Source organism: Plecotus auritus, assembly GCF_963455305.1.
Source record: "Plecotus auritus genome assembly, chromosome: 5".
Taxonomy (NCBI): Eukaryota; Metazoa; Chordata; class Mammalia; order Chiroptera; family Vespertilionidae; genus Plecotus; species Plecotus auritus.
Window position 1 is genome coordinate 123624759 of NC_137776.1, and position 26171 is coordinate 123650929.

A 26171-nucleotide genomic window follows, 5' to 3' on the forward strand; every position below is an offset into this window, starting at 1 on the left:
CCTCACAATAAATGCTCAATAAATATCTGTTGAATGAATGAACATACAGTATTTAATTTCTATAAACCTCACTTTCCTCCTCTAAAAAAATGATAATAATCCCAAATGGATTAATGTGAGGATTAAAGGAGATAACATTTGTAAAATGCTTTCATAACACAGTGCCTGGCACATAAGTGCTCAATAAAGATCAGATATTATTATTAGGCATTATTACCTCTATTTTTTACAGATTAAAAAAATGAGGGTTAAAGAACCCAATAGTCCATGGTCACACAATAAGTTTAGAAGTCAGACTTCAAACTGAGTCCAAAACTCAAGCTCTTTCTCCATCTTGTGCTGCTGCTGATTATATGGAGTTACTTGGGTTTGAGCACCATAGCACTAAGACTGTAGGCTTCTTGAAGACAGGGAACATGACATTTACTTTCATATCCCTATAGAGCCTAATTCAGTACTACATGGCAGCCCTATTTTAAAAATTGACTGAAACTATCCAGGCTTCAAATATCTCAGATATAAAATGATAAGATTAAACTGCAATATTTCAAATTCCCTTTTCTGTTTTAAAATAGTTTTCTGTGAAATCACTCAATGAATGATGTGCAGAGTTAATATGTAATATGGCTAAATAAATAATGCTTTGTTGAGCATTTACTATACTTGGGAAAAGACCTCTCAAACTCAAACTTATTTTCCTTAAACAAAAAGAAAAGGAGAGATGTTCAATTTCCCGCCTGATAGCACTATCCATCCATTCAGCATATATTCATTAAAGATCTATTGTGTGCTGGTTTCCAATCACTTTTAATCAGACAAATACTTAGGGTCAGAAATGACTTAGAACATAATAAATGAAGGGGACACTCAACTAGACTAATGGGTTAGACACATTAACTTTGTCAAAGAGTGAGATCAGGCTACTGTCAGAGCTAACACAGTCTTTAATTTAGTCCACAGACTTTGTACTTAATTTAAAAGACAACTTTCTTGAGAAACCAAGATGGCGGCATAGGTAAACACCTAAACTGCTGCCTCGCACAACAATTTCAAAACTACAACTAAAAGACCAATCGGACATCATCCAGAACCACAGGAAGGCTGGCTGAGTGGAAATTCTACAACTAGAAGGAAAGAGAAAAGCACACTGAGACTCAGAAAAGCTGCAGGAGGCAGAGGTACTGAGACACATGCGAGGAGAGGGCAGGCAACAGGGCGCAGCTGGCTTTCTCAAGCGGGAGGGAGACAAAAGCTCCCAACTGCGCTGCCAGTTCTGGGTGAGACTCTGGAGACCCAAACTCATTCGGGGAGAAACTGGACTGTCTGGCAGAGGGCGGAACTCGAGGGCGGCTTTCTCTCAGAGGTGCTTGCAGTGATTACCATGGGACACTGAGACCCAGGGGCCTATTAGGGCAGGGCTGACGGGAAACCAATGCTGTCTGCTCCATCCTGAGACTCCGCCCCATCCAAGCTGAGCACAGAGGCTTTTGCAAGTCTTGTCTCATAAGGGTGTCTCCAGCACAGAAGTTCTCCCATCATAGACACAGCTGATCCTCACAGCCAGTTGGCCTGGAGGTCAATTCCTCTCAGTGATACCAACAACAATCAAGGCTTAACTACAACAAGACTGTGCACACAGCCCACAAAGGAGTGCACCAAGAGTGTCCACCTCAGGTAACTGGGGAGGCTGAGCCACTGGGCCCTATAGGACACCTAGCACACAAAGCCACTATATCAACACAGGGAAGCAGCCAAAATGTGGAGACATAAAAACAGATCACAAATGAAAGAAATGGAGGAAAGCAAACGACTGGATATAGAGTTCAAAACCACGGTTATAAGGTTTTTCAAGAATTTTCTAGAAAAGGCCAATAAATTAATGAGACCCTCGAGGATATGAGAAAGGACCAACTAGAAATGAAGCATATACTGACTGAAATAAAAAACATTATACAGAGATCTAACAGCAGACTAGTGGAACGCAAGAATCAAGTCAAAGATTTGAAATACATAGAAGCAAAAAACACTCAACTGGAAAAGCATAAAGAAAAACGAATCCAAAAATATGAAGATAGTGTAAGGAGCCTCTGGGACAACTTCAAGCGTACCAACATCAGAATTATGGGGGTGCCAGAAGAAGAGAGAGAGAGCAAGATACTGAAAACCTATTTGAAGAAATAATGACAGAAAACTTCCCCCACCTGGTGAAAGAAATAGACTTACAAGTCCAGGAAGCGCAGAGAACCCCAAACAAAAGGAATCCAAAGAGGACCACACCAAGACACATCATAATTAAAATGCCAAGAGCAAAAGACAAAGAGAGAATCTTAAAAGCATCAAGAGAAAAACAGTCAGTTACTTACAAGGGAGCACCCATACGACTGTCAGCTGATTTCTCAACAGAAACTATGCAGGCCAGACGGGAGTGGCAAGAAATATTCAAAGTGATGAATAGCAAGAACCTACAACCAAGATTACTCTACCCAGCAAAGCTATCATTCAGAATTGAAGGGCAGATAAAGAGCTTCACAGATAAGAAAAAGCTAAAGGAGTTCATCACCACCAAACCAGGATTATATGAAATGCTGAAAGGTATTCTTTAAGAAGAGGAAGAAGAATAAAAAGGTAAAGATAAAAATTATGAACAACAAATACATATCTATCAACAAGTGAATCTAAAAATCAAGTGAATAAAAAAAATCTGATGAACAGAATAAACTGGTGAATATAATAGAATCAGGGGCATAGAAAGGGAGTGGACTGACAATTCTCAGGGGGAAAGGGGTATGGGGGGGTTCAGGAAGAGACTGGACAAAAATCATACACCTATGGATGAGGACAGTGGGGGGGAGGTAAGGGCAAAGGGTGGGCTGGGAACCAGGTGGAGGGGAGCTATGGGGGGAAAAAGGAGAAACAATTGTAATAATCTGAATAAAGATTTATTAAATTAAAAAAAAAGAATTGTACACCTCAAAGCTATGTAATTTTTTTTAGCAATGTCACCCTAATAAATTCAATAAAAACACAAATTAATTAAAAAAATAAAAGACTTTCTTGAAATAAAATTCACATGCTATACAATATAGGCATTTAAAGTACACAATTCAATGGTTTTAGTAGATTCAACTTCTTGAATTATTTCAACAGCACTCTTTTGACCTCAATATTATAAGTCACCAACCCTCTTACTATCTTCTCATAACATGGGCCCTGACAACTTCTCTCTCTTCACTTTCTTTCTTCAATTTCAGGAACTAATTGGGTTTTTCCAGCTTTCTCTTTCTCTGAACATTTTTGGCCCCAGGTTTTAGTTAAACTTTCCTATGATTTACCACAGTCTAACTTTCTCCCACTGTGACTCCTGTACACTATTCAAAAAATATATATATGGAAATATAAATATAAATGTTTGTACTATATGCAAATAAACAGGGATGCATGCTATTTTGGGTTGAATTGTGTCTCCCAAAAAGATATGTTGAAGTTCTAACCCACTGTATCTGTGAATGTGATCTCATTTGGAAAGAGGGTCTTTGTAGACATAATCAAGTTAAGATGAGGTTTTACTTAGTTAGAATGGGCTCTAATGCAATACCTCTGTTTTCTTGTAAGAAGAGAAAAGAGAGACACTGGCAGGAAAGTGTCATGTAAAGACATAGCAATGCAGACACACAGGGAAGTTGGCCACGTCAAAATGAAGTAGAGACCGATGCTTCCAACTAGAAGCTAAAAAGAGGCAAATAAAGTGTTCAGCGAGAGTCCCAGAGGAAGCATGGCTCTGAAGACACACTGATTTTGTACATGTAACCCCCAGAATGTGAGAGAATACATGTCTGTTGTTTTAAGAAGTCATCCCTCACGTAAAGAAATGTGGGCTTTCTTTACCCTGAACCAAAAGAGGGTGACTGAAATGATTCAAGCAGATAAGAAATAAGGTAAATCTGTTTTTTTAGAAAAAACACTCTGTTTACAGTGAGGAGAATACAGTATAGTGACTACAGTGTGTACTTGATTGATTAGGGTGAGGAAACGTAGTTTAGTGAAGATAGTATACTTTCCTTTATACTTGTCAGATATTCCCTCAGAGGTTAAGTTCTGAGAGGGTAGGGACTGTGCATTTTTCTGTTCACTGGTGTATTTTAAGTATCTAGTACACTGGTAATCCCTAAGTAAATATTTGTTAACTAAATGAATGAATGAATTCATTCCTAATAAAGGTATCATTGTTGGCGGAAGAGATCTTATTCTACTTTGTATCCTTACTACCCAACACATAGCAGATTGTTGAGAGAATAAACAATGTTTAGAAACCAATTTGTCAAAATTCAACTGTACGTCATTTCAGTATCAGGCAAAGAGGGAAAAAAGAAAGACTGTGCATTAAATCCTTTAAGCAACACAGGCTTCCATGTGGAATTAGATTACAAAACACAGAAGGAAAAATGGCCAACTCCTTGTTTCTGACATCACCACCTTTAGAATAACTGGTAGATATTTGATACTAGTGACTTAGGTCACAGACAGAGATGGAGAAATAATCATTCCATTCAATTCCTTTCAAACTACTCACCACAGAAATTATTAAAAATGGAAAGACCTTCTTTGTTAGAAGTATAGTTCATTTTAATGTTTCCACAGTACTAATATCAAAACTCCATGATCCAATTTATTGCTTATTACTTTATTGTATTATTCATTTAAAAACAATATTACATAATTACTTGAAAGGAATTCTCCTTTTCCTTTTTCGAAATATCTTATTTTCTGAAATAGCAGTAAGTAATATTACAAATATGCAGATTCATTACAAAACAGCTGGTTTATAATTTTACTTGGTTTTTTTCATCAATGTATATTAGGTATCAGTTGATGAGTTTCATTAATTATAAAAATAAAACACACTATTCTGTATTTGGCTTCAAAGTAATCTCAAAATTACTTTTAACAACAGCACATGTTCTATCTATAAATTTATGCTTTTCTCTGTCTCTCCATATATATATATATATATATGACAGAAACCAGCTTTGTGCTTTACAACAAATATAAATGGGGCAATTTGGATAATGAAAATAAATGAATAGCAGCAGTACTAGTAGAGCTGATCCTACTTGTGATGGCTCATTAACTCTACAGGATGCAATTCTACTCTGGATCAGGGGTTAATAATGATACATCATGGAGCTATTAGCAAAGCAAGGTTTCAATAGGAAATTAACAGAAGGTCTGTTCATTCATTGAGAAGCCAATATCCACTTTTGAATGTATAACCACATTAAACCACTCACTCAAAAAGGCCATAAAGAGGAATAGTCAAAGAAAAGAAGTAATTTGGGTACTACTACTACTATTACTACAAGCTAGTATTTATCAAGCTCATAGTAAGCACTTTGATGCATTGGGTTACCTAACCCTCACAACAATCCTCAGGTAGTTACAAATATTAACCATATTTTGAAGATGAGGAGACGGATGCCTAGGACCTTGCTCAAAGTCACCTATCAATGAGTGGTGGCGCTTAGATTCCAAACAGGTAGTGTGGCTATAGAGCCTTTGCTCCTAACTATGCATATTGCCTCCCTGGCTCTACCTTGTCTCCAACCTCCCCTACTCTAGAAAAATAATGAACAAATAAAAATCCCAGTGTTTTAGTCTGAGTTGCTAGTGATGGGGAGAGAAACCAATACAACAATCCTCTGGGGACAATGATCAGATCCCAAGAGGGAGGGAAAGGAGAGAATATGGGTTGAAAAGATATATTCACTAAACCTATTGTTTTTATATGTAAATGACAGAGTTAAAGCTGGGCAAAATTTTGTCCCATGGGCGCTGCTGAAGAAATAATGTAGGGGCAGAGTTAAAAAGTGTTGATGAACATTGACATCCTCTGACCTTGAGTCTGCCGTTAACTAGCTGCAAAGTCTGGGAAAATGGCACAAACTGGTACAGCAATATTTCCTGTGGCTGGACTAGATGATCTCAAAGGTAGTGCTTTGCAAATGCTGGGAAACACGATTAGTGACAATTTCTGTGCTCTGAGGAAAAAAGTAAATAAGTACAGCGTAGCAACTTTCTCATTAGGCAAACTATATCCAATGTAAAGGATTGTTCTTTATGCTGCAATCAGATTCTCACTACTTTCTTGTCAAAATTTCAATAACAAAATGATGATGGTGAAAGTTCTTGGTAGAAGGTCTTTTTATTTTCCAATGTCCTTACTTAGCAGAATAAGTTGGTAACTTTATCTCATTCTATAAACTTTTTTGAATTGTTACAGGGTTATGAAATCCCACACAGGGAACTACTACTTTAATATATTTTGGAACTCAAAATGTTCAGGCCTTTTTTATATGTGCACAACACTTTACAGTTTTTTTAAGCATTTGCATATGATTATCTCTTTTGATGCTTTATAGTTTATGAGACAGTCTCATTTTTTAGAGATTGAAAAACAGAATTTAGGAAGGTTAAGTAACTTGGTCAAGATGACAGATTATTAAAGAGCAGCCAGATTCCAATCTGTGTCGTTTGGCTTTAAATCCTGTCTGCCTTTCAATCTATAAGTGGTTCATAAGTCGGGCCATACAGAAGGGTCATAAGGTGAGTGTTTGAAAAACACAGAACTAATGAATCTGATTTCTGGGGGATGGGGTAAAGTTTTAACAGTTCTCCAGGTGGTATGCAGACATGTTTGGGGACCACTACTCAACAACAAACACTACTCTGTCCACCCAGCCTCAGTAGAAGGAATAGGAGCTTTGGAGTCAGACAGAACTGGGTGTCTCTGGGCAAATCCTATAATCTGCCTGAGCCTCAGTTCTTCATCTCTGAGATGACGATAATGCTGCCTAATAAGTAGAGTTGTAAGTATTAGGAAAAAATATTTGTAGAGGTCCCAGATATGGTAGTCACTCAAAACTAGAAGCTATTTGTCCCAAAAAACAAAAGTCCAGGACCAGACAGCTTCACTAGTGAATTCTACTAATCATTTAAAAGAGAATTAATACCAATCCTTCTCCAACTCTTCCATAAAATAGACAAGGGAACACTTCCAAACTCATTTTACAAGGCGAGATTACCCTGATACCCAAACCAGACAAAAATGCTACAAGAAAAGAAAATTACAGGCCGATACCTCTGATGAACATAGATGAAAAGATGGTCAGTGAAATAATAAACTGAATTTAACAATACAATTAAAAGGATCATATGTCATGATCAAGTGGGGTTTATTACAAGGATGCAGAGATGGTTCAGCATCCACAAATCAATCAATGTGATACACCACATCAACAAAATGAAAGATAAGAATCATATGAGCATCACAATAGATGCAGAAAAAGCATTTACAAAATTCAACATTCATTTGTGATAAAAATGCTCAACTAAGTGGGTAAAGAGGAAATATACCACAACGTAAATAAAGGCCATAGATGACAAGCCCACAGCTAATGTCATACTTAATGGTGAAAAGCTGAAAGCATTTCCTCTAAGACCAGGAAATAGACAAGGATGAATATTCTTGCCATTTTTGTTCAACATATTACTGAAAGTCCTAGCTAGAGCAATTAGGCAAGAAAAAGAAATAAAAATGTATCCAAATCTAAAAGAAAGAAGGAAAACTATCACTATTTGCCAATGACATATTATATATAGAAAATTCTAAAGACTCCAGCAAAAAACTGTTAGAACTAATAAATGAATCCAGTAAAGTTGCAGAATACAAAATTAATATAGAAAAATCTATACACTAATAACAAACTACCAGAAAGAGATATTAAGAAAACAATTGCATTTACAACTGCATCAAAAAGAATAAAATACCTAGAAAAAAATATACCTAAGGAGGTGAAAATCCTGTACACTGGAAACTATAAGACCTTACTCAAAATACTTAAAGATGGAACAAATTAATGGGAAAGATATTCTGTGCTCATAGATTGGAAGACTTAATATTGTTAAAATGTCCATACTACCTAAAGTGATCTGTGGATTCAATACAATCCCTTTCAAAATTACAATAAAAGTTTTCACAAAAATAGAACAAACAAGCCTAAAATTTGAACCAGAAAAGACTCTGAATAGCCAAAGCAATCTTGAGAAAGAAGAACAAACCTGGAGGCAGCATATTCTTTGATTTCAAACTATATTACCAAGCAATAATAATACAAAGTATGATACTGGCATAAAAACAGACACATAGATCAATGGAACAGAATAGAGAGCCCAGAAATAAACCCACATAAATACAGTCAACTAATTTACAACAGAAGAGGCAAGAATATATAATGTGGAGAGGACAGTCTCTTCAATAAATGGGGTTTGGAAAACTGGACAGCCACCTGCAAAAGAATGAAACTGGACTGTGTCTTACACCCTATAAAAAAAACCCAAAAAACAAACAAACCTCAAAATGGATGGAAGACTTGAATGTAAGACCTAAAACCATAAAACTAGAAGAAAACATAGGAAAAAAGCTCATTGACATTGGTCTTGGTGATGAATTTTGGATTTGATACCGAAAGCAAAGGCAATGAAAGCAAGAATAAACAAGCGGGGCTCTTTCAAACTAAAAAGATTCTGTACAGCAAAGGAAACCATCAACGAAATGAAAAGGCAACCTAGAGGATGGGAGATAATATTTGCAAATCATATATTTGATAAAGGTAAATATTCAAAATATATCAAGAATTCATACAAATCAATAGCAAAGAAAACAAACAATATGATTGAAAAATGAGCAGAGGAGCTGCACAGCCATTTTCCCAAAGAAAACATGCAAATGGCAAATACGTACATGAAAATGTGCTCAACATAAGAAGTAAGTATTGGCCAAAACCGGTTTGGCTCAGTGGATAGAGCGTCAGCCTGCGGACTGAAAGGTCCCAGGTTCGATTCCGGTCAAGGGCACGTAACTTGGTTGCGAGCACATCCCCAGTAGGAGGTGTGCAAGAGGCAGCTAATCGATGTTTCTCTCTCATCGATGTTTCTAACTCTCTATCCCTCTTCCTTCCTCTCTGTAAAAAATCAATAAAATATATTTTTTTAAAAAAAAAGAAGTATTGGCAAAGATGTGGAGCAAAGGGAACCTTTGTGCACTATTTGTGGAATATAAATTGATACAACCACTATGGAAAACAATATGGAGATTGCTAGAGGTGGGCGGGGTGGGGCAAAAATGGGTAAAGGTGGTCAAAAGGTACAAACTTCTACTTATAAAATAAGTAAATTCTGGGGATGTAATGTATAGCATGATGATTATAGCTAACAATACTTGATCATATTTTAAAAGTTGCTCAGAGAGTAGATCTTAAAATTCTCATCACAAGAAAAACAAATGTGTAACTATGTGTGGTGATGAATGAACTAGATTTATTGTGGTGATCATTTTGCAACATGTACATTTATTGAATCATTATGTTGTACATCTGAAACTAATATAATGTTACTAGAGGCTAGGTGCACGAATTTGTGCATGGGTGGGGTCCCTCGGCCTGGCCACGATTGGCGCCGATTTGGGCCGTCTTCCCCACTCCCAATCAGCTGGCCACCAGCAGCAAGCTAACCTACCGGTCATAGTGTGTGCCTGTTGGTGGTCAGTGTGCGTCATAGCAACTGGTTGAGCGGTTGACCAAATGGTCAACCAATAGGTCAGACCCTTAGCATATTACGCTTTTACTGTATAAGATATGTCAATAAAAACAAAATGGGAGGTATTTTACTGCCTACTATGATTCTGAATAAGAATAAGGTATAAATTATAAATAGTAATGATTCTATAATGTTCCTGAAGCACATTCACAACAAACATAAGTAATACACTCATTCATGACCCTGGATATCTCTTCGCCTCAAATTTTTCTGCTGTGAAATAGCTATATCTGTTCATTGCTAAAGTGTCAAAAAGGCTAAGATTCCATAGTTTTGGTTGTGTTAAAAGCACAATTTTGAAAAAGTGGTTCTCAGTTGAGTATTAAACAGGTATAATTGAAATAATTGTTGCTTATAAATGACAAATATCTACAATTATGCTGTCATTTTCTATCAATGTCAGACTATGTCCAAAGCTAAATGCTTGCTTCTTTACAGTTTATAATTTATATCTGCTTAGCCTCAAAAAAAATTTGAAACAATATTCAAATGAAGAAATGTAAGGTATCAAATGCCCCTGAAGTAATTACTAACACTCAGGAATATCTACCTCCAGATTTTGCTCTATGTGTAGTTACACAAACACATGTATTTTATTTATTTGTTTGTTTATTTATTTATTAACACATGTATTTTACCATGGTATTATTCAAGTACTACTATCAAATGTCAACAGGTCAACTGTCTCCCATATTTATTATACTCTGACAAAGAATCCCAACCAACAAACAAACAAACAGCCTGGTATAATTTTCCCAGAAGCTTCATCTGTGCTAATTTATGAGTGTGTTCAATCACTTACTGTTTATAAAAGAAAAGCTGTGTTATATACTCCTTCAAAAATGTCTGAGGCAATTTACAAAAAATTTTAAGACTAAAATAGAACCAGAAAGAGCAAAAACTGGGGTAGAAATGGAAGAGATGGAAAAATAGGACGGGGAAATGAATTTTTCAGGGAACTAGGAAAAGCTGTTTATAAAAACTGCATATTTAAGTCAGCATTAAGATTTTTGACTGTTTAAAAATATGAAAATATGGCTTTTTCTTAATAATTCTTAACAAAGACTGAACATACTAATTACCAATAAATAGATAACATTTAAATAAAGGATGTTTTTAAATTCTTTTGAGGTAGCAATATTCTACCTCAAAATTCTTCCTTTATTCCACAATCATCTTGCTGTTTTCTATTCCTTTCTTTGTTTTATAGAATTCAAGTTGGTTTTAATAATGAAAACACAAGGCTATTATGGTAATGGGAGCAAGGATTAAAAATTGTATCCATGCCAAAACCGGTTTGGCTCAGTGGATAGAGCGTCAGCCTGCGGACTGAAGGGTCCCAGGTTCGATTCCGGTCAAGGGCACGTGACTTGGTTGCGGGCACATCCCCAGTAGGAGGTGTGCAGGAGGCAGCTGATTGATGTTTCTCTCTCATCGATGTTTCTAACTCTCTATCCCTCTTCCTTCCTCTCTGTAAAAAATCAATAAAATATATTAAAAAAAAATTGTATCCATTACCAATTCATATCAGTTGTAGTTTTTGATCCCCTGAGCATGATTGATTTTATTTATTGCTTTGTACCCTCCACCCTAGTTATAATCAAAATGAAAACGCCTTCCTGGCCTGAGACTTAGTTTCCTCTCTGCTCCTGCTATCACTGCCCTGGCTGAGGTTCCTGCTTGCCTTCACCTTGGCTGCTCAGAGCATCCTTTTCAGCTGCTCACTTTGCCTCCAGGGCCTTCCATTTCAAGCATCCCATAAATGCAGCTATATTAATTTTTCTAAAGCTGAGCTATGATTATGTCTTTTCTCTACTAGCACTCTTTCCTGCCCACTCATTTTATGAGAGTCCTGTATGTATCCTTGATTTCCTCCCAAACTCTCTTCTCCCGGTGTACCTGGGGACACCCTGCTCCCTAGCCAAGAGGCTTGTTAGTGACTAAATGAAATCTGTGTTTTTTATCGCCATTCATCACCTCTAATAAGACAAATGAAGACAATAATAACTGAATATAATTACTATGTATGTCACAATTCTTTACAGATATTATATAGTTTACATTCTCCTCTAAATCTAACAAGTCACACCCATAAGAATCTAAGTTAAGGAGGTATGCTTATATTTATAACCAAAAGTCCAGCACTATCATTTCATATTTACTATATATAAAATTTATTCTTTTTGCTGCTGATATAAGATTTCCTTCCAGTTGCCAAGGTAAACGAGGCCAGCTGGCAGGATTAGACTAGGGGAAAGACATACCAAGTTGAATTCCCAGGCAAACAGAAACAAATGAAACGTAATTTACTGACCTGTCTTGTTTATTTTGGTTCATTTGTCAGCATAATATAGCACAAACAACTTTAAAGTAGATATCAGGAGACCTGGAGTTTAGTCCCATTTCTGCCATGCCCAACTATGTAACTTTCAGAAAATCATACAACTTCTCTGGTCCTCATTTTTTTCATTTACAAAATTGGAATCTGTCTTGCTTTATTCAAACAATATACATGCATAAGGAATTATTACTATTTTATTTGCCATTCCCTACAACATAGCTCCTTTTCTATATGCTTTTCAATTCTCTATTATTCCCAAAGCTTTTATGGACCCCATAATTTCATTTCAATAACACTGAGAATTCTAGAGAAGGAAGCAATCACCAAATATAAGAAATGATGTTCAAATTTATTGCCTTTTAGATTAGATAATCTTATAGGCCTTTCTTAGCTTTAAAATAGTAAGATTCTATATTCAAATTTATAGCTAAAATTTACATATTTCTTATATATAAAGAAAACTTCAGATATATAAACAACACCCCCATCTCCTGAGAAGTGTTTAGACATGCCAACATTTCCCTGTCTCAGGATTCTAGACCTCATGAAGGTTTAGACCAGTGGTTCTCAACCTTTCTAATGCCACGACCCTTTAATACAGTTCCTCATGTTGTGGTGACCCCCAACCATAAAATTATTTTTGTTGCTACTTCATAACTGTAATTTTGCTACTGTTATGAATCGTAATGTAAATATCTGTGTTTTCCGATGGTCTCTACAGCAGCGGTTCTCAACCTGTGGGTCGTGACCCACAGGTTGAGAACCACCAGCAGGGTAGCCTAAGACCATCGGAAAACACAGATATTTACATTACGATTCATAACAGTAGCAAAATTACAGTTATGAAGTAGCAACGAAAATAATTTTATGGTTGGGGGTCACCACAACATGAGGAACTGTATTAAAGGGTCGTGGCATTAGAAAGGTTGAGAACCACTGGTTTAGACTGTCTGTTTCCCTCCCATGGACATGATACTTTGCAGACCACCCCACATCTCTTGTAGCAATTCACATTACAGTTATACCTTTTGTATCTGAATATAGATTTGTTTTAAATAAACCTGTGAATTTGAAACAACAAATGACTAAGACATATTTTATGTTAATTCTTGTATTGCTAGTTGTGATATTAGAGATTCTGAAGAGAGAAAAATCCCACCCATGTCTTGCTGGGAGGGAGAGACAAAGGTTCTCAAAATGTCTATGTTGTGAGATATGAAATCGTATAGTGAAGTATATATAGCACACAGGACAATACAGCAACTGCTTTGTCCAAAAAGTAGGCTGGTCATCCTAATCCGAAGAGTTGACTTTAAAATCAAGATGGCAATCATACTAACGCTCCTTCACCTGCCTTACTCCCCTCCCAAAGGAGACATCGATACATAGATACCAGAAATCAAACTTCTTTGCTGTCCTGTTTTAAAGACTTACCTGGCTGACATCTGACCTAGCTGACACTACCAAGTTCTTCAGGACAGTTTGCCTGAATTTTCAACAAAGTTACAGTTACAATAAAGGAACAAGGTTTTCTACATTTTGGAGATTATACAGTCCACTTCATCTGAGTGATCCTGAAGCTCTAAGTAAATGAAAATAGATGCCTCCAAATACATATACATGAAACATATTTTAGGGACAATCAAAGTAGAGGCAATTTCAGAGTCTATTCCAAAAATGATATACAATACTCAAGAATTTCTATTCTTCCATATTCAAGTGAGACTCAAGGAAAGAAAAAAATTCTAGCCTACGTTTCCCGGACACAAAATACACTGGTAGTATGAACTGAAATTAAACCTCAATTTTCAAATCTGTCATTCTTTATAAAGGCAATAAAAAGTAGCGTTGAGTGATCCAGATAGCAGGGCGATAGAAAAGGTATTTACATGAAGACACTAAAACCCTCTGGAAAAACAGAATGAAAAGAAGCCAGTACTTACTTGGCATAAACCATTGATGCACATATCCAGAGTGTCTGTGTAGCAACGAGTCCCATCTAAGACCTTAGGTGCGAGTTCAACAACCAGGTCTGTGCCTTTGGCCTGGCACTTGAGTGAACATGGGTTGTCCGGGTCGTTAGACACAGGAAGCCACTCATAAAACTCGCCATGGTGCTTGACATCATTATGAGCTGAGCATTGCTGAGCTCGGAAATCACCTGCTTCTGGTGGGCAGTCCTGGAGAAGAAAGTGGAGAGGGACAAATACAGGCTGAGAAGGGCACACATGTGGTCTTTCAAGATCTTAGAAAACAAAGCAAATATTCTGGTCATATCATCCAAGAGGTCATATGATTATTTGGCCCTAAGAATGTGCAGATTTGAGAAAGCAATCAGCTTGAAGTATATTTTCTGACTGAAGTTAAATGGGAAACAAGCCAGCTTGAAATAGATCTGATTGATATTAGTTGGGAAAGTAACCACCTTGAAATATATTTTCGGAAAGATGTTTAGTGGTCCCATGGATTCCTCCACCTTACAATATCATTTTTATTTCCTTATAACTTAGGTAGAACTTAGTAAAATCAGAGAGTTAGCTGAATGCATCTCTTGATATTAAGAGTTACGACAATATTTTAGCCCCCAAACAGCAAAAAGTTATGATAATTTCACTCAAAAATTTTTGTGGGATTGTTCATGAGTTTTTTTTTTCTAAAACTCAGGGTGCACAGTATCTAGAGTTAAACATGGTGGGGGGAAAAAGTGAAAATAGCATATACTGTATACATGGATTTCTTTAGCTTAAGGCAGCATGGCAGAGTGGAAAGTTACAGATCGCCTCTTCAGATGGGAGTGTGGCTGCACAGCGTGGGTCTCACTGAGCCTAGGTTTCCTAATGTTCAGAGCAGAGGCAACAATAACACTCAGTTCTCAAGGTCATTTATTATGAGCATTACATGAGCTCATGTTGGCCAAATACTGGCACAAGGAAGATAGTACATGGTAGCTAATACTATTTAATGAAGCCACTGAAGAGAAAGGATTGGAGAATGAGATTTTCTGAATTTGAGTATTAAAAATGTTGGCAAAGACCAGAGGAAAACAAGAATGTTTTAATGTACATTTTATAAAGAGCATTCTAAAATGTAAAACTATGGCAATCCCTATTATCCAGTAAATGATCAACTTGAAAGCAAATATGATTTAACTTTAAGGCAAATGTTGGCTATCTCTTGTACAGGATTTTTGATAGATCCATTTTTTTCACCATGTGTTCAGATTAGGATGTACTACACAGAATATCCATCTGTGGAAAGGCTTTTATCCCAGTTTGTATCTGAAATACAGAATGAGCATGTGCTCTTTATCATTTTTGAGAGTTCTGTTATACAAGTTTTCTTTCTCTGAAAAACTCTTTACATTTAAATAGGCATTCTGAGATTAGCATTAATCTACTTTATGAAATGGAATTTTTGACACTTTAACACATTTTAGTGGTATTGAAATAGCATATAAAGCTGTAATATTTGGGGAAGCATTTTTTTTTGACAAGATGGGGCATAACAAAAGTAGATCAAAATATAATATAAACTCTCAAAGTCATATTATTGCTACTATTACATATGTTCTCATCGTTAATACATAGTACTAAAGAAGAAGAAGAATTTCTAAAACATATAGAAACAGATATAGGTAGATATAGATAATAGGTACCCAACAAGGCATATGTGATTTTGAATACTGCCTGAAAAAGTAAAATTAAAATTCATTACTTACTAATTTCTTACAGGAAGAGCTACATATTAAAAGTTTTAAAAAGATACATGTGTGTTACATGTTGTTGTGATATTTACTTGTTTGTTGTGAGAAATAAAATGAAAACCACAACCTGCAAAACTATGCTCTGAATCACAACACAGGTAATTTGTACAACAGGTAACGCAACTAGCTGAACTTCAGTGTTTCTATACCAGCTCCTTTCAGAGCATGTGCTCCAAGATAAAAGCACAAACAGACTTAACATGAACTCTTTGGATTTATGTTCCAACAACAAGAGTGCAACTTTCCTAGATGACCAACCCTACCAGTCTCTGCCTAAACGTCACCTACTAGCTTCTGTCCCAAAGGAACCCTATGACTAACCACAAACTCTACTGTCTTTGTCCCCAAATTTTTATCTGAGACACTACAGGGACCCCTTGCTTAGCAAGTTTAATAAAACCAACTTTATACAGTCGGCAAGTTTCCCTGGTGGCCATTGCATGAGAGCTTCCATGGGGAACTGATAGTTTAATTAATAATCTATAATAATAAAAGCATAATATACTAATTAGACCAGACATCCTTCCAGACGTCCTTTCTTCCAGACAAAGCCGCAGCAGGCAGGGGCTGAGGCAGAGGCAGCCACCGTGGCGGTGGGTGGCCAAGGCCCTTGCAAGAATTTTGTGCATCGGGCCTCTAGTGTTTAAATAAAGTGTTTTCAGTTGCATATTACCTTTCATCCCAAGAATCACTTGACTACTCCGTAGCACAGTAGAAATATTGAAATGCCTCAATAAAACATAACACAGAGGAAATTGTTTAGAATGGTCCTCGGCCCCTCTCATAATTAACTTTACCTTCTTTATCTATAAATACAAGTGAACCAACTACAGGGAATTCTGGGTTAGCCTGAATTACCTCTGCATTACAATAATAAGGACAATATCTAATTAAGAGATGTCTTGGTATGCATAGAGGGAATTTTCTGCATTTATCCAATTCCAAGAAAAGAGTATCAATTACATTTTTAATTTGATGTTACATCATCTTAGTGCAGACATAAAACGCCCACAGAGTCTCCCATGAGTCCTTTTTGTTCAACAAAATATGTGAGTCTTCCCACCTTTACTAAAATACGTAAGACTCAAAGGTAAAATTAGTAAAAAGTGAAGTTAAAATATTTGAACCTTTAGGTTTGCTTTTCTGTGACAGAAGCAGTAAACTTGTTTAGACACATCACAGAGAACCAACAAGCAGACAATTGCTCCTGTTCAAAACTCACCTGCACCTATTCATCTATTAGAACACCTGTTATAGGTTTTATGAACTTTCACAACTGGAGATACATCTCTGAGAATAATTTATGTGAATAACTTGACTTACTTTTATCACTACCGTCTTTCCTTCCACCCATATTTTCATAGGGGTGGGTAACTATTTTTTGCTAATTTGAGAATGCACTTAAAACCTGGAGTTCAGAGTTAGACACTGAACTTGAACCTTTTTAATGTTTGAGTTTATTTGTACTTGGCAAAATGCAACTTCCTGTTTTAAGAAAAAGGACTTGAGGAGACTTATAAAACAGGTTTAGAAAGCTTCTTGGACATCAAGTGGCTCTTACAAAATAACATTTTGATGATTTAAGTGTAAATGAATTAGAAACATATGAATCAAATTTCCCTTGAAATACACGTTTAAAAATTAAGGAAAGAAGGATTTGGCAAAAGTTTCTTTTGTTGAATCCAAAACATCCCAAGCATAGTTCAAGACACTCGCTGAACTCCCGATGCCTCTGGGATCACCCAGCTGCAGAAGTGGAAACTCAAGCAGAGTCATCACAGACTCTTGTCCCATGAGTATAATCACAGCAGAATGTCTTTGTACAGATTCACCACATACAAAGTTTTAAATTATAATGTAGTCTATGAAACCACTGTGCTTCCTGATCCTCCTAAAAGTCAGATTTAGACACTGATGTTCTAACTGCTTTGAAAAATATTTAGTACCTTATCCTGGGCATCACCTTTGAAATGTCAGCTTCTGAAGAGATTCTTTATGATCGCACAAGTCATCAGTTCTGACCAAGACAGGTGGTTTTCCTTAGGGTATACTGAACTTAGAAAGTATGGAATATATACAATGTGAGATTTCTGTTCCAATAAAACCTTAGTGGTAGGAAATCAAGAGTTTTCAATGTGGATAATTAAAACAAAGAAGAAAACAAATAAATAATTATGTATATGTTTATGCATTGAACTTGGCTCATCTACACTAACAAAAGAGAAATATGCAAATTGACCATACCTCCATGACACCCATCAGCCAATCAGGAGTATGCAAATTAACCCAACAAAGATGGCGGGTTAATTTACATACGCAGGCACGGAGAGGCCAGGTGGGGCAGGACGCCTGCTATGAGGGGGAGGGCAGGGGGTGGAGGGAGCTACAGGAGCAGCACTCTGCCGGGAGCTAGGAACTGCAGGCTCCCAGTCGGCCAGGAGCGAGGACTTGCAGGCTCCCGGGAGGCCGGGAGTGAGGACTTGCAGGTTCCCGGGAGGCCAGGAGCGAAGTCAGGGGAAGGAAGGCCTATTCTTGCATGAATCTTCGTGCAACGGGCCTCTAGTAGGTAATAATGATGAAGACAATTAAAATCACTGGAAGTCTAATGGCTATTTGAATCAAATACATCCTCTCCCCCACACCCCCTGCACAAGGACCTGGCACAAAACATGCTGTGGGAAGGATGCACTGGACTAAAGACGCCACCTTCCAGCCTCTCAAATGTCTCCAGATGTACCATCCAGCAGGAATAAAGCAAGAGAGAGCAAAATAATGTTTATTGGCCTTCTGTCTATTTCAACTAACAGTAATATATCTGTGGATTGGCAACTCTGCGTCAGGCTACTGAGCTAGGACTTTCTCTCTCTGAAAAAATATATTTTATTAAAAATAGTCAGATAATCCCATGAATTACTGTATTTGGCCATTTAATACAATATATTTTTTCTGTCCAATTTTTAAGAAATCAGTCCTAACCATGTTAAGAGTTTTCTTTTTTAAAAGCACAAAAATAAAATCTGGCCTTTTATATGTTCCTATTATAATTCATAAAGTCCGTGGAGTCCTGCCATATAAGAATCCAATTCAAAACATTTTCTGGTTAATCAACTAGCCAGTGGGAAAGATAAGATGGATCCCAGATGTCCCCTGATGGTGACAGGTGGATCAGATTACACTGTGGGACAAAAACGGGACTCACAGGGTGAAATGCAAAAGATTATATCTCAGCAGCTAAGGTGGCAGCATCTGAAAGGCCTTTCAAATGGTTTTGAAAAAATATACAGAATATAAATTCCAGTCAGAAGAAACCCTTTTTAAAAAAGCCATTCTGCTTCCTGAGGGACATCCCTCTGTTTTACCTTTCTTCTGAAATATTCAGTGGTTTGCCTTTTCTGCTAATTTTGCCATTTCATTGAAATTATTATCAGTGTCTGGATATAAATGTCATATTCTGGTTCTATAGTCTTATTTGTAAAGTCAATATTAATATCTGATAGTATTAAGAAAACACTGGAAATTATATATTAGGTAACCACATGTAGTAACTGAAGAATATGTCCTTCTCAGTGCATTTCCATATCTTGCAACTGTTCTTCTAAATTCTATCTTTCTCCCTATCTTAATCACTCTCCCTCCATAAAAGTTACTGTGCAAGAAAACAAAATTAGAATCATTTAGTGAGGCATCTACTTCACCCTCGGCAAGTCTGGATTGCTACTTTATGATGTAGACTTATGTAGAAATTTATCAGCTATTTGGTGACTTTATAAAATCTTACTGGTTCTAAACTTTACCTTCAAAGTATTAGGAACCCTCAATGTATGGACGGTAAAATAGAAAAAAGGTTACCATAAAAGGTTCCTCTGCAATAAATGGAAGAAGGCTCTAGAAAATAGACTCCCTAAAGCTCTCAAAGCTCTTAGCACACTGGAATAGATAGATGGTGGCTATATCTTTTATATATTTTGGTCTTTATTACTTGTTTTTCTGCTTCTTTTATTCAAAGTTAAGATGAAACCAGTGAAGAGTAAATATTCACTGATGTAATTTTTTGTTCGCACAAACATAATTGATGTTTCCATTTCTATTTCCAACTCAGACCCTCTCTCCTGAGCTGCAGATTCATATATACAACTGCTTCCTCACCATCTGGATATCTAAGACATCACACACTCATCCTGTCCAAATCTGAACCCCTGCTCCTCCCCCTCCGCCCAGATCTGTTCCCTCTGCAGCCTTCACCATCACAGTCAATGCCAACTCCATCTTTCAGGCCCCAGTTCTTAAAGCAGTGGTGCTCACACTTGTGCGTGCATCAGAATCACCTGGAGGGCCTATGAAAAATACCAGATTGCTGGGGCCCCAGCGTCCAGTTTCTGATTCTGTACACGTGGGGAGAGATCCAAGAATTCGAATTTATAACAAGTTCTCAGATGTTGCTGATATTGCTGGTTTGGTGTCCACACTTTGAAAACCAATGTCATAGAGTGATCCTTGCCTCCTATGTTCAATCCACCAGGAAAGATAGGCTCTATATGCAGAACTATGCCGAATCTGACCACACTCTAGTCCAAGCCACCGTCATGTCTTGCCAGCATTATCACAACAGTCTCCTAACTGATCCTCCTTCTCCTGCCCTTGCTCTCCTATGGACTTCTGTCAACAAGGCAGCCAGAGTGAGCTTATTAAAACAGAAAGAGATCTTGTCACCTTTCTCTTATAACTCAATAATGCTCCCCACTTCACTCAGATGAAAAGCCAAAATCCTCATCTGCAGTAGAGGTCAAGACCTGGCCCCATTTCCGCCTATTGTCTTCCTCATTCACTTGGCTTCGGCCACTTGGCTTCCCAGCTACTTCTTAAACATTCCAGGAGTATACTTACTTGAGGACACATCCATTATCTGTCCCTTCTTCCTGGGATTTCTTTTGTTCAGAATCCAAGTGGCTAATGACCTCACCTCTATCAAGTCTTTGCTCAACCATCACCTCCTCAATGAGACCTGCCCTGACTGCCCCACGCAAAATTGCAATACCACTCCCACTACTGATTCTTTATCATACTCTCAACTTTTATTTTTTCCATAACACTTAATCACCCTCAAGTACACCATATAATTTACTTATGATGCTCTCTCTCTTTTTTTTTTAAATTATCTGTCTCCTTCCACTAAAGCATAAGTTCAGGAGTACAGGGATCTGTGGCTGCTTGGCTTGCTATTATATACAAGGACTCAAATACTTATTTTTGAAAACAAACAATGAACACATTGAATAAATAAAACACAAGTCATGGTTTCCATTGTACAATTCTGTTTTCCTTGAATCTTGCAGGAAATCTGAATCTTGAGAGCTTTCTAATCAAGAAATCTTAGAAAATCTTAATGGAGCATCTAAATGTTTTTCTTCTTTTTCTAAAATACAGATTTACAAGAATACTTTTCATTTCAGACACTAGGAAAATTGAGTAGGGATTCTTGCCTACTTTCTGAATAGGCAGATTGATATTTCCTCCTCCATGTAAACAAATTTAACAGAGCACTATTAAGAAACATAAAATGTGCTGAAATAATTTATTATTCAATAAATAGCCAGACATTTGTAAATTTTATGTAACACTCAGTGCATGCATGCTCTATAAAGCACTAATATTAAGGTATCAAGCTTTATCCCCAAATTTTGGCCACCTGCTTATGCTAACATCAACATCATCATCAAAAGCATTTATTTGTGCAAGACTGCTAGCTGCTATGTAAAATGAAATTAAACAGACATAGTCCCTGCCCTGTCTAGACAGTCTGTGTGTAGACAACTCTATTATATTTCAAGAACATAATATTTAAATCTCTAACACATCACTATGAGTGCAAAGAAACAGAAAATGGGGTCAATTTTGGAGGGTGGTGCCAGTCATTCTTGGCTCAGTCATCCTCCTTTTTATAAGATGCCCACAGACTTCTTTGGGACACTCCATTTTCACGTCTAAAGATATATGAAAGAGTCCTACTCCCTGCTTCATTTTCTCCTGGTATAAAAGGTTCACAAATTTTCCTTCCTTTCTTTCCAAACTTTCAATACTTTTGGAAACTAATATGTTGAAGGGAAATAAGTGCCCATGAAAATTAATCATTAACCATTTTAACACTTGACTATGGATCAGGTTCATGCTCAATAAAATAACATCTTTACAGATTTGTGACCTTGTGAAATAATATGGAATTCTCTAGTTTATTCAAGCTTTGGGTGTTCCTACTCTGGGTCTACTAAGTGAACACTGGTAACAGGTATATTAAACAGCTCCAGACCATTCCAATGTGTTTATTCAGGTCCAGACATCAGAGATTCAAAATGCATGATATAATAAATCATTAGCCCCACCCTCCTTACTCGATAAGCTTGTTATGTGAAAACAAATGTTTTGCCTGGCTAGTTTTTTTAATGTCTCCAGGCATCTGTAAGTTGGTCTAAGTAAAAACATTTAAAACAATTCATTTAAAAGTTCACTTTTTTCTTCTTTGGGTAGCTTTTCTTTCAGAGCTCTTATTTTTTTCCCCTTTGAACAATGCGGACTTTTGGAATCCAATTCCCCAGAGGTATTTGTAGGACTGGTTGTAGTTTGTCATGTTAGACTCTTAAATTCTCTCAATTTTGAAAATATTCATTCCTTGAGGCCTTTTATTATTTTTAGTCCATTTCTTTGAATTGGCTCCAGTTTAGCAGTATCTTTTCTTAAATCAGCATTTCTGACTTTTCACTATTTTTAATCCTAGTCTTAAAGAAATCCCCTTGCCTCCCTCCCCCAAATAAGCATATTTAAAGTGGTAATTTGTAGTCCTTTTTGGAACATGGCATACGATTTCATTTTATAAACACACAATTATACACTTTTTTTTTGTTTTCAGACAGCGTTTACCAAAATATTTGTGGTGGAGAGTCAGGTTAGAGGAAGGAAGGACTAGTATAGGAAAAACATTTTAGTGCATACATACTTAAACTGTTACTACTGCTTAGATCTGTTGCATAACAAGTTCATTATGTTTCCATTTATATATGGGAAAGGGTAATAAGGATTGACATATTACAAAGGGACAAATATGTAGACTGAAGTTGTCTCCTGGAACATGAGGTGCTGATGCCAGTCACTTAGAGGAAATATGGAAAGAGACACTGTCTAGAGCAATTCAAAGGTAAATACCATGTCAGACAACTCAGAGAGGACCCCAGCATTCTCTCTTCACCTTCTCTCTCCCTTAGTCTATATCTAACCACCCGATGTTGCCTGCAGGCTTAACTTCTTTTTGGCTCTCCCTGAATCCTGACAACTGTCTATTTTCCTGGCACTGTGTCTAATTAATGTTCCTTTTTGGAGGCATATAATATAGTCCCCATAAATGAGTTGAAATATACCTGAGCACTATTTTGGGAAGATCTTTGTAGTACCAAATTTAAGGTTCACCCCAGTTAGTTCCTGCAAAGCAGAGGTCAAGCTTCTACTTGAATTATTATCCAGGCAGTTCCCTGAAGAATGATACTAGGATTGAAGGCACTCTCCAATGGGAGAAGAGACCAGGTCAATGGGTGAAGGAGAAAACCATCTGTCCTTCAATCAATGGAATGGAATAGTCTCTCCTCTTAGCAGGAGTTCTCTCTGGATGGGGGACTCTGACCATGACCACTAATGTGAGTCACCCTGGAAAGACACATGATGCTGTGTGACATCTTCCAAAGAGAGGAAACAAGGTGTTCTCAGACTGCCCACAGTATCAGTGAAGATTAGCTGGGTCTGTCTTCAGAGACTTTGGAATGAGGGAAAGAAGTAGGGTTACTGTGGATAAAATGGAGAGTGTAATGGCCCCCTCTCTCTTCCTTGCCTCGTCTCTTTTCAACTTCTAGATCGAATTCCTATTCCAACAACCAACTTAATGGTTAATACTATATAAACCGATCCTGTAAAAGAAGTATCCTCAGGTTTTGGACGCGTGATCATGGTGATGGCAATGATTCTTTCCAAACCAAACATTAGAACTCATGTTTGATAAATTAGAGGTTATTTATGGTAACATCAGAAGAATAGTTGAAAACTGGATTATTTTAGAAAACTCTGATAGCCATAGAACCAGAACAAAGCAGCAAGTAAAACAAAGAAGTAGTGGAGGGAGTTTCTTCTCCAATGGGTTCAGGCAGTAGCCCTGGGTCTAATGGAGACCCTCCATAGGTTTGTTGCAGGAAAGAGTAAAAGCTTCCCTTATAAAACCAGAGAAAAGAGTCCCCTTTCTGTTTACTCATGCTTTCTGGTTGGGTGGGACCTAGACATTGTTTGCTACCTTTTCCCAGTTCCCTTTCTAAATTTCCTTTCTCCTTTCCTAGGGCCTAGGACCTCCATGATGTCTCCGATCATACCTCTGCCTTCTTTTTCCACATCCCTAACCTCCTCTTTACCCTGCACAAGGGGATGGGTCCATAACTGCTCCTTTAATGCTTCTCTTACTAGCTTTCAACTGACAGCCATAAATTGGACTGCTGGGCATTACTTTCTGAACACAGCAAAAGAAGTCAACTCTTAAAAAAACAAAAAGACCTCTCTAGGGCCTCAACAGTCATCCTGACCTAACGGTGGCTGGTATTGTCATATGGTGGCCCTGTGGACAAATGGGATATTAGTTAATATAAGTAAAATGTTCAAATCAGAATTGGCACATAGTAAACACTCAATAAAATAAATGTTAGGAATTACTATTATTACCAACACCATGGGGGTGGGGAGTTGGAGTTATACAGCTCTGGGGGGCTCCAGAGGAATCTGAGATGGTACTTGTTTCGTCTTTCCCACTGCCTTGCTGCCTCCAGAACTACTTTACTTAGTTGTTTGAACATATTTTTAATTAAAGTGACTTATATTAATGTCTTACCATATGAGTCTAATCAAACAAGATCATGTGCCAAATTTACTGGGTTATAAGTTTAATGGATGACAACACTCAACTTAGTTCATATGTGCTCATACTTCTTAGTTTGTTGATCTTGGACTACAGACATATTTTAAGAAACCAAAACAGAATTAGAGAAATATATTTTCTGACTCCTGAAACTCAGTGTTTTCAGGTTGTCCTTTGAAACTTAGCACACAGCCTCTGAGCACTAGCCTCATTCTGAAGAGCATTTTGCTCCAAAGTTGATTTTCTTTTCTTCTTCCTTTAAAACAGGCATCCTCAAACTATGGCCCGCAGGCCACATGTGGCCCGCCGAGGACATTTATCCGGCCCGCAGGGCGCCGCTGCCTGTCCTGCTTAGCAGCCGACTCGTCCCGGGCCCGCAGTGCGCATAGGAATTTGTTCATAGTTTGTTTTTTTAACTATAGTCTGGCCCTCCAATGGTCTGAGGGACAGTGAACTGGCACCCTGTTTAAAAAGTTTGAGGACCCCTGCTTTAAAACATCCATTTCCTCCAGTGAGAGGGCTGCACCAGGTAAGAATAGGGAGGAAAGGACACTGATTCAACTTATCTAGAACAAGGTTTGAATGACTAACAATGCTTTCTACTTATTCACTTTTAATTATATACTAGAGGCCTGGTGCATGAAATTCGTGCACTGGGGAGTTGGGGGGATGTCCCTCAGCCCAGCCTGCACCCTCTCCAATCTGGGAACTCTGTGGGATCGGGCCTAAATTGGCAGTCGGACATCCCTCTCACAATCCAGGACTGCTGGCCCCCAACCACTCACCTGCCTGCCTACCTGCCTGATTGCCCCTAACTGCTTCTGCCTGTCAGCCTGATCACTCCCTAACCACTCCCTTGCCAGCCCGGTCACCCCCAACTGCCCTCCCCTGCTGGCCCAGTTGCCCCCAACTACCCTCCCCTGCCAGCCCAGTCGCCTGCAACTGCCCTCCTCTGCCAGCCTTGTTGTCCCCAACTGCCCTCCCCTGCTGGCCTGATCACCCACAAGTGCCCTCCCCTGCTGGCCTGATCACCCACAAGTGCCCTCTCCTGCTGGCCATCTTGTGGCGGCCATCTTGTAACCACATGGGGCCATCTTGTACGAGGGTATGACAGTCAATTTGCATATTACCTCTTTATTATATAGGAAGGATGTTCATAAACAGAGACACACACTTGTCAAACACTATAGTGCAAAGTCAGATATACTCCCTCCCTTCATGATAATTACAATTTAAAGAGAGAAGACAGGTGTTGAGGCCATATTATTCTAATGATAGGATTACAGAAAAAAAGAAGATAATTCAAAATTGGAGCATGTTGAAAGTGTAATAAAAGAAGTCTAATCAGGTGTATTTTTAAAAGAATAAAATAGGACTTAGATGAATAAAACATATAAATATCTTTAGAAACTAATAGGTAGAAAGAAAAGCATATTAGAGGAGTGGGACAGTACAATTGTTAAATGGAATAAAGAACTGAA

The 26171-nt window shown here is 37.6% G+C and overlaps 1 protein-coding gene across 2 annotated transcripts in view; it reads right to left on the minus strand.

Moving 5' to 3' along the window:
* ADAMTSL1 (ADAMTS like 1) overlaps positions 1 to 26171 on the minus strand; it is a 409739-nt gene that overhangs the window by 308046 nt on the left and 75522 nt on the right. For both annotated transcript variants that reach the window (XM_080667642.1, XM_080667641.1), the window contains exon 4: positions 13936 to 14172. In XM_080667642.1, the coding sequence (XP_080523768.1) occupies positions 13936 to 14172 (237 nt within the window). The remainder of the gene's footprint in view (positions 1 to 13935; positions 14173 to 26171) is intronic.